General features: G+C 43.5%; 1 protein-coding gene across 1 annotated transcript; it reads left to right on the forward strand.

Annotated features, from left to right (window-relative positions):
* The first annotated feature begins 721 nt into the window (after positions 1–721).
* ZIC5 (Zic family member 5) lies at positions 722–9,986 on the forward strand. Its single transcript, XM_034758213.1, has 2 exons — positions 722–2,003; positions 7,231–9,986. The coding sequence occupies exons 1-2, from the start codon at positions 809–811 to the stop codon at positions 7,674–7,676; spliced, it is 1,641 nt and encodes a 546-aa protein (XP_034614104.1). The 5' UTR covers positions 722–808; the 3' UTR covers positions 7,677–9,986.
* Positions 9,987–10,574: the final 588 nt, after the last annotated feature.

The following is a 10,574-nucleotide window of genomic DNA, read 5'->3' on the forward strand; positions in this document are numbered from 1 at the left end:
GCAACATGCCTTTTATTTTATTTTATTTTATTAATGGAAGAAATTACAGTTGTAATTTGTGCTGCTTCTGCAGTTAATGTCTTAAATACTGTGCTTTATTCTGTAATCAGTACTTAGAGTGTAAGTTTTGTCTTCCAGTGCTGCATCAAGACATTATTTCCCCGGAATTTAACAATCTCCTCCTATTCAACGAATGGCTTGGCTTCTTTCAACAGTTGCCTGAATAACTGTTCCAATTGGCAGAGTTGTGCTGAACAGAAGAACACAGGAGTAAAAATGCCTGCAGCCTGAAAATAAACACAGAAGCACGTTGCTGAGGGAGCTGAACGAGCCATAAGGGTGTGTGTGTGTGTTTAAGTTGTAAAATCTCTTTCCCAGGATGGCTGGGAAGCCCAGTGTCCCGTGATTGAGTAAGTGTGTGTGAGAGCGTGTTTGATCCCAGGGCCTTATTTCTACAAGGCGAGTAGCCGGCATGAGACGCTTGGCTTTGGCACGCCGGCTGGCACTCACAGGTTCAGCGCTCACTTTCGGCCAGCCCAACTTTGGGAAAGAAACCAGAGGGGGAGAGCGCGTAAGGGCGGGTCCCCGCTGAGCAGCCGGCCTGAAAGGGAGCCAATCGCGCTGCCCTGGCCTCTGCCAATCACTCGGCTCCCTCCAATCCCACCAGTGCCATTTCCAAACTCTAGTTCCCACTGTGCCGCTCAAATGTGGTGAGCGCTCTGCCAATCGCTGGAGGACAGAGTGGGGAAAGGAATAAGCGGAGTTAGGAGCGGAGACAAAAGAAGTTAAAGAGCCGCTTAATATATACATGTTTTTGAAGGCGGGCAGAGGGAAAAAAATAACAACAGTGAGTGTAGATGGGCTGGATTGTGTAGTTATGGAGCCCCCTTTGAGCAAGAGGAACCCGACACTGAGATTAGCGGATTTGGCAGCGGCTCAGCCCCATCCTCATCAGAATATGACAGGCTTCCCGGGGCTGGGGAGCCACCACGTCCACTCCCACCCCGCCGCTCACCTCCACCCTGGGGAGATGGGGAGTGACCCCGGCGTGGCCCTCACGCCATTCGGACCCGAGCACATGGCCCAAGCGAGCGTCCTCAAACTCAGCCCCTCGCAGCATCCCGAGGCGCAGACAGCGGCCGCCTTTGCCTCGCCGGCGGCCCAGAGCGGCGCCGCCGCCGCGGTCAGCAGCTACCCGGCCGGCGCGGCTCCCCCGGCTCCCCACCCGGGCTACGCCGCCAGCAGCGCCGGCACCAGCAGCGCCAGGGACTTCATCCTGCGGAGGGAGCTGCCCGGCGCGGCCATGCACGGGGCGCTGGGGGAGCCGCACCCCGCGGCCAGCTCCCCCCACCCGCACCCCCACCACGGCGTGTTCATCTCCGCCGCCGGCACCTACGGCCCGTCGGACGGGGCCGCGGCCCACGCGGTCTTCCCGGCGCTGCACGAGCAGCCGGCCCCCGGAGGCCACCACCCGCTGAACGGCCAGATGCGCCTGGGGCTGGCGGCCGCGGAGCTGTACGGCCGGGCTGAGCCCTACGGGGCCGCCTCCTCGCTGCACGGCTACGGCTCCCTGGGCTTGAACGTCAACCTGGCGGCCGCCAGCCACGGGCACCACCCGGCCCCCCACCACCACCCGGGGGCGGCGGCGGCGGCCTTCCTCCGGTACATGCGGCAGCCCATCAAGCAGGAGCTCATCTGCAAGTGGCTGGAGCAGGAGCCGCCGCCCAGCGCCGCCGGGAAGCCTTGCTCGAAAACTTTCAGCACCATGCACGAGCTGGTGAACCATGTCACCGTGGAGCACGTCGGCGGGCCGGAGCAGAGCAGCCACGTGTGCTACTGGGAGGAGTGTCCCCGGGAAGGGAAACCTTTCAAGGCCAAGTACAAACTGATCAACCACATCCGCGTGCACACCGGGGAGAAGCCCTTCCCTTGCCCCTTCCCGGGCTGCGGCAAGGTCTTCGCCCGCTCCGAGAACCTCAAGATTCACAAGCGCACTCATACAGGTGGGTATTTCCCCCGCTCCCTCTGCCTCGCTCCCTCCGTGGGGTTGTTTTCTTCTCCTCCTCTCATCACGCGGCCATTCAAACATGTGACTTTTTTTCATGAATAAGTAATTCAGGAGCACCCAGGGCGCGTTCACACACACACACACACACACACACACAGAGTCGCTCTCTCTCTCTCTCTCACACACACACAGTCTCTCGCGCACACACACAACCGCACAGCCAATCCCTAGACCCGCAGCAGAAAATTCAAGCCGATAAACACCTAGAGCTAGGAAATTAGGCCGGGCCTGGGAAACAGGAAACGCCAGGAAGGAGGAGGTGAAGACCAAGGCCAGTCTCGCCAGGCCCCGCTTTCCCTCGTGGAATATGAGGAGCGGGGATCTCCCACTGCAGACCAAATCCCACCCCACCCGAAAATCCCGGGTGGTGTTTCCGCGTCTGCGCTTCTGGAGGGAGGAGGGGAGCTTGTCCCAGGCAGGGTTTCAACCGAACGTCGCATGGGAGGGTTGTCCCAGGCAAAGTTTCATTTGAAGTGGGAAGGTGGGGGCCCAGGGGGGCGCAGTTCCTCTTTAAATTAAGCAAACGTGTTTGCTAGGGGCAGTGAAAAGACTTGAGCTATAGGGAGTTTCACTGGTTAAATGCTGATCGTTTAAAGGTTCCAAGATGAGTAACATTTGGTGTGGTTTTGGGTGTGTGTGTGTGTGTAAAGAAGTTTCTTATTGTTGTTTTGAGGAGGAAACTTCAAAGCAGCCTCTTCACAGCGCAAGTTGTGATTTTAAGATGTCTAAGTTAAACATGGAGAAAAAGGCACACTTCACTTGTAGGGAAATCCCCAGTCAGCCTGGATCCCTCACTAGAGTTTTGTTTATAGGACTTGTGTTGGTTTACAAATAGACATTTTGGTTTAGGTTAACTCCCCACCCCTCAAAAAAACACCCCAAAACAAAACAAAAACCTCTGAGAAAAATGAACGAAGTTGGGATTGATAGTTGTAGACAAATATTATTCCTTGGAGGATAGTTAAGGAAATGGAGTTTACATAATTGCTTTCTTGATTTATTGTGTGTTGCTGCAAAGAGAAAAGCGGACAACATGCAACGTGTTGTTTCAATGTAAAGCCAAATGGCCCATGGCTGAAAGGATTATAGATTTTATCTACAGAATATGTCAGACAAGAGCCCAGATGTACGCGCAGAGAGATGAGGACACCCAGCCCTGGCTGTTCAGTTCCGAGCCAGGAAGGATTGCTGCTGCAGGCAGGCTGACAGCTTTTTGTTAATGGCATTGCGGACAGAGTGAAATGCTGGAGGCATTTCCGAGAATCCTTGTTTCCCTACCATGTTTTTGAAATGTATCTGTATCCATCTGTCGCGATGATTTGGAAAACAAAACTTAAACCCGACACTTACAGCTCCTTGTCCCTGTCACAGCGCAAGGCGGTGGAGATGGCTCCTGCATATTAAAAGGGAATGGTGCCAAATCCTAAAAATATGATTTGCAGCTTGGGAGCCTTCTCGTATTTCCAGTGCAGTGAGCAGAAGGTTGGAGTGCGGTTGGGGAGGCAGGGAGAGAGAGCGGAGCAGGCTTATTCATTTATCTTTGTAAAAAGAAACCCTAAACAACAACAAAGGGCGGCCCACAGAGCACGTTTCCCCTTTTGCAATTAAAAGGGAGCTCAGATTTATGACTCGGGAAGCGCATTCCCTTTCCTACCGCTGCTCTCAACTTTTCCCGTGTGGGAGCAGCTGGAGTAACATTCGACAGTGCACAAAATACACCGCCGCTAGAAACAGAGTTTGGGGACTTGAACCTTGTCGCTGCTGTCAGGACCGGCTGGGTTCCGCTGGGTTTAATTCCCACTCTGGCATCCTGTTTACAAAGCAAGGGGCGATTTTCGGTGTCAGCTCTCCCTGGCAGTTGAGCCCAAGGATGAGGCGCCTTCTCTTTCTGGTCCGATGGTCCGCAGCGGATGGGGAGCGGGCCACGGCTGGAGAAAGAGGCGGCTGGGCCTTGGCCCTCGCAGCTTCTCTGGATAGTGGCCTCCAATGCAGAGCAGAGAGACATCCAAATGCAGCTGTAGAAACTTACGGAGACACACCCGCAGAGTGGGAAACACGCACGATCACTGATCTCTGTGCACTTCAGTCCACAGAGATGCACAGTGAGGTACAGCAGCTCTCACACACGCGTACAGAAGTAAATCCACACAAAGAGACACAGAGAGACTGATCTCTATAGATACCGAGTGGCACGCAGCTGTAAATAAATATACACGGATACAAAGACACACAGAGATCGATATAAATAAATACACACTAAAATACACTTACACGGGGAGAGAGACACACGGAGAGATCGATATAAATAAATACACCCTAAAAACACACACCGAGATACAGACGGATACCGATCCGCACACACAGAGATACGGAGACAGAGAGCGCGTGCGAGAAGCTCAGATACTGGCACACACCGAACAGTGGCACAGAGAGAGAGAGAGACTGATATCAGAGACACACTGACACACATACACAGAAGCCACCGGGGAGGCCATTGCAAACCAGCAGCCTTCGAGAAAGGAAGGAGGATGCAACAGACAAACTGCCCCTTCTGGGCTGCAGCAGAGAAAGAAAATCTTCCCTCCAGCCTGCTGACAGCCCGGCCCAGGGAAGGTGGAAGGGGTTATTTTAGGCCACTCGGCCCGGGCTGCTCTTTGCCAGGACCATCTCATAACGTGCAAACACATGTCTGCACAGAAGATTTACTTGTTTTAAAGACCCAAATCTGAAAGTCAAATGAAAAGATCAGATAATTACCGTAGCCTTGTGTTTACCACTTAGATCTAATTCAACAATGTACAGTCAAAGTGCGCTAAGGATTTACTAATTATCCATTCTTAGTGTCATTGTTTAAAATAACCAGAGTAATTTTATGTTTCATTATTAGTGGATTTTGTGTGTTTCTTATAGGCCCCCAGACAGGAGAAATATGTCTATAATTTTAATTGTTCCCCCCCCCCCTTCTTAAGCTGCACTGGACAATATGATCCCAAACTATTTCGGTCTAATAGTTTAAGACTGTAACGCGTAACTAATCCATTATCTCAAACAAAATATTTTATTGATCCCTGAAGATGTTTGCTTCATAATGTTAATGGAACATATGGCTTAAAACTGTGAACCCTCAACAGGAAAGTGTTTAGCATTATCACTCTTTGGCAATAAATAAACAAATGTTTTCACAACTGTGTTTTTGTGCACGGGAAGAACTTTGCAAAGATGCACTTGTGTACCTTCAAATCCTTTTCATCTAGCAATGTTAAACCGGAACAATCTGCAAATGGTTAAACTCTGACGTAAAGTCTCCGTCAGAGTACCAAATATATTTGATCACTGCAATCTAGGTGTCCTTGAAAGAACCATTTTCTTTTTTTGAAACACTGATGGAACCAATTTTAATAACTATCCCTGTGTCTGATGCAAATAGTACAAATCAGTTTATCTGTCAAATAGCTTTCCTTAAGAATATCCGGAGTGCACATTACAATCGGCTATGTAAACCTAATATTTTTGTAAAACAATACAGATGTAGCGAAATTTTCAAATAGATACGCTATTTTTCAGATAAAATGAACAGATAAAGTGACTTCATCTATGTTGTGAAATCCTTTTCAGTGAGAAGTGTGAGTGCGCGAGCGCTTATGTGTATACGAAAACTGCATTTAAAAAGGACCAGATTGGTTTTCTTAATCAACGTAATTTCTGGGGTAGGAGAGAGATAATAGTGTTTGTTTTGTGTGGAGCTAAATATTTGCTGATAGTTGTGACTAAGTGCAAATGTATCTGAACGATTTCAAACTGAATAACTTGATTTGGAATTAGAATATAGAAAGAAATGTTTGCATAGCATTAGCAAAAAAAAAAAAAAAAGACGACAGTTATCAAAAGTGTGCTTGTTTTCAATTAATATTTTATTGTAAGATTATATAATTATACAAAAAGTAGTGACTAACAAGGTTTTCTTCAATAAAACTCGAAGTGCTTCCACTGCGGGGGCTAGAGTACATTGTTATTTTTGAAAATGTTGAACAAAATATATATGAAAGTTTGCGTCAGACATAATCTGGCATAAAACTTCATCATTTTAAATAAATGTTTGCAGTAATGGTGTTATGCATTTTAGATATATCAGATTCACGTGTAATATGACAGAGAAAAAAAGTTACTCTTCTAAATTATATTACATTTGCAATAAAATGATATGGCACATTTTTCCCTGTTATCTCAATAATAGGCATTTACACATCCCTGATTCAAGAACTATGGGAAAGAGTTTATCTGGAGCACAGCTATATGTAACAAAATACACATGAACCAAAGTATTGTATTACAGGACCCGGTGGAACTTAAAGGTATGCCAGACAAAAAGGCCTGAGGCTGATTTTCACAACCACTTTAACTGTTAAGCAATGCGTAAAGCTATTAAAATAGATTTGCTATAGATTTTTAGACACAAATTAGCCTCAGGTAAATAGATACCGTAATAGCAGTCCACTGTTGTCATTATTACTGTCTATTGCTATTACAGTATATTATGCTCACTAACGTGCAGATTGTGAATAAAGGTTGATAGATATTGGTCTACATTTAAAGTATGGCCTGCAAAAATCCGATGTTATGGTTATGTGCTTAAATAGGTGTTATTTTTATTTCCGAAAAGGGAAGATTCTCCATATACTATAAACCATTGTGAAAGGATTAGGACAAGATGTGCCAGTCTATAGAGAAAGCCACCCCTAGATGACAAATGTATTGATGGGGGTAGTTTTGTTTGTTAATGCATCATTTAAATTTTTCATTTGCAAGAGAATTTGTGCATGGAAAAAGTAGACACTTCATGGTTCTGTCTGAATCTTTTTGAAAATCATAGTTAACATTTCACAGTTTACAAAATATTATTCATTTGACACCAGTGCAGTCTGAACTCTCCGGCAGGTATAACCTTATTTCCCAACCATATCACGAGTCTCCTAATGACAAGCACAGAAACGATTTGCAGTGAATTTTTCCATGGGGACCGTGTTTTATAAGAGCTGTGAAATGTTCCACTTAGTGCTGTTGTTGTTTGTTTTTAAACTAATCATAGCTCTGACCTGAAAATTAAGTGACCAAGATTTAGGATTTCTCCCCCAGAAGATAATTATTAATGTTTTCACTTGTAGGAGAGAAGCCTTTTAAATGCGAATTTGATGGCTGCGACAGGAAGTTTGCCAATAGCAGTGACAGAAAGAAACACTCTCACGTCCACACGAGTGATAAGCCATATTACTGCAAAGTCAGAGGCTGTGATAAATCTTACACGCATCCCAGCTCTTTAAGAAAACACATGAAGATACACTGCAAGTCTCCACCACTTTCTCCTACACCTGGATCTCACGGTTATCAGTCTGCAGGAACCCCCCTAGGTGCTCCCCTGTCCCCTGCCCAGGACTCAGCCAGGGGCCGTTCTGCCAATCTTTCCCCTCAGGTCACCAACCTCAATGAGTGGTACGTCTGTCAGGCCAGTGGGGCTTCTAATAACCTTCATACACCTTCCAGCAATGTAACATCCTCTGAATCTGAAGATGAAGAGGCTTATAGAAACTCTGATACCAGAACTAACCATTAGAAGAAAAACAACAACAAGTTTCTGACTTGGGAGTACTTGGACCATTCTCCTGAACTGTAATGACACAAAGCTTGAAAGAAATGGATGGCATAGAATTGCCATCATGTTGAATCACCGCTATTTATTCAGTATATAAAACCCTATGGTGTTTGTACACTTAACTAATTTAATTAAGACACTTGGACCCTTTTATAAAAAATAATAAATGAAAATACCAAGCTGGACTATCTCAGTGAACCAAGTTGCATGTTTGCAGGTATGGGGAAGATGCCAAGGGAGCTCAATGGACAGATCTGTTCATCAAGATTATACACTGCCAATGCAATAGTTCTAAAAGAGAGAGAGAGGAAGAGTGTTCATTATGTAGCCTGCAAGCTGATAGGGTCTCTCCATTTACTGGAGTGGCTCTTAAATACTTTAGAGATCATTCTGGGGTCTTCTTAACAGCTTGAGTAGACCCCAATTCCGCAATGGCCTCTTAATTGTAAACCACCACCACCTGCTGAATTTCCAACAAATCTTGGACTGGTTACATATTAAAAAAATGTTTTTTTCCTCTTTCAGTTCAGATCTTTTGTAATTTTTGCTTTTTATTCTGAGTCCTTAGGTTTCACCTAAATCTGATATTTTATACCTAGGCTTGTTTCCTTATCCCTTAGCTGTATACAATGTGAAAATGTTTTTTTAAAAAGAAAAAAAAAAGATGCAGCATTTCTCTTAACATTTCTCCACAAATTTGTATTGTTATGAGTCCTGAGACTAAAATGGAGAATAAAAGAAAACCGCTGCTATCTGACAACTGTGATACTGTGATTTTTTTTAATATAGCACACAAAATTCAAAAGTGAATTCTGTTCCCTTTAGCAAAGTTTGTTTAAAAGAGAAGCTCCTGCATCTTGCTATGTCAGACCATGTGTGTAGTAGAGTTTGTTGTTAGGTCAAAAGTGCTTTGGACATCAGAGCCATTATTACTTAAAAATCTTCAAGTATGAGAAGCTGTGACACTGTTGTGAAAGCTGATATTTTAGACCGATCAATCTCCTTTTATACCATTGTGGATACTCATTTGAAAATGCTTTATTTTTTTCAACATCTAAAACCACGATTGTATTCATTCTCCCCCTCCCATGCAATCCTCAAATGACCACGTATAGTGGTCAGTTACATTAAAAGAGAAAAACAATTGTCACAAATATTAAAATTTAAAAAGGTTGTAGTTAGAGCAAAAAAAAAAATGATGAGTGCATGACCTTTGGCATAGCTGTCAAGCTATTAAAGAAAAAGGTCAGGGAACTATGACGATAACTCTGAGTCAATTTATTTGCGGTTGGTACGACACATTTCCCATGCAAAATGTTAGTCCATCATAAACATCATACAAATAAACTAAAGAGCACTAATTTATCCTCAGAGACCCTGAATACATAAACAGGTAGCCTCCCCTCCCACAGGGTTTGTAGAAATTTGTTTTGTGTGCTGTGACTGGTTGATGTAGTCTTGTCATTGTTAATAACTTGTATGTGACTGCTATTATTTTGTACAGTTGAATTAATTTATTTTCGGACATCATCCTTTTCTGGAAGAGTACAGAACACACCAAAGAATTATATTATTAATTTTGGTGATAGATTGTTGTTTATGATTCCGTGATTTGTTTAAAAAAATCATTATATTTTTCAGCTTACTTGAATGAACAATGTAATGTGAAAACAAGCTCTTCCTGCATGTCTTCTGTGCAGTGTGTTGGTGATGATATATATAGTTTATAGAGATATTATATTATTAGTACAGTGCATGGTGCTGTCAATCTGGAAGCCTTTAAACGTTGTCTTCATATTGTTATGGTGAATTTAAAGATACAGACATTCCTTAAAAACAACAAGAAAACTTGAATAGAAAATAATTTTTAAAGTTTATTTTATTTGCTTTTTTCACTTTCAAAGCCCATTCAAATAAATAGAAAATGATAACGTAAGGTATGGACTTTTTAAGGGTAATTTATGTAATATCTTGTTAGAAATAATTTTCTTACTGATTTATAACGAATTGTTTAATTTATACAAATTTTCAACAATAGATTGCACTATACATTACTACATTACAGGGGTTTTAAAATATGAAACTGAGGGATATACTACTATTTTTATGTACTATGCCACACATAAGGTCACACACCTGCCCATAAATTTTATGACACATGATACCTCCTAAATAAAAACGCCCGTCATCTCTGTAAACCCGAGCATAAGAAAGCAAGAATGATCATCAAGCAAAAAAATAAAAATATTCTTTCTATGGATTGCATGTGCTTTACTGATAGATGAGAGAGAGCTGGAGACCAAACAGTAGATAGATAGATAGATACTTTTGTACCTCAGGTCATAGCACACCAGTGAAGAACAATAATATCAATCGTTATGATATTGTTCTTGGTCATGTGAGATACTGTGATTATTTCCAACAAAAATATAAGTAAAGAATGTTTCTTTTTGTTATTTAGAGTTGATTTTCAGTCAACAAATATGTGTATATACTGGGAGGTTCTAACTATATATATATCCATTCTTCATAATCAATTTCTGCTATATTTACTCTCCTGAGTAGTTTCCCACTGAAGCCAACCGGGCTAATCGCGAGGAGAATTACAGGATTTGGCTCCTAATAATGAAACAATGAGACATTCTACGAATATCTTTACGTGCAGAGACACAATAGATAGATAGATAGCTGATTATATGCTATGTTACATCTCGCTTCTGCAATGATAGCTAATCAAAATTCTAATGACAGCTAGTCAAAATGGACAATTCCAGTAGTTAAATACTAATATTTATTTTGTTATAGCTTGCTGGACCTTTCCGGCACTCATGACAAATAATGCATGCAGAGTATCGAATG

Source organism: Trachemys scripta, chromosome 1 (genome assembly GCF_013100865.1).
Source record: "Trachemys scripta elegans isolate TJP31775 chromosome 1, CAS_Tse_1.0, whole genome shotgun sequence".
Classification (NCBI taxonomy): domain Eukaryota; kingdom Metazoa; phylum Chordata; order Testudines; family Emydidae; genus Trachemys; species Trachemys scripta.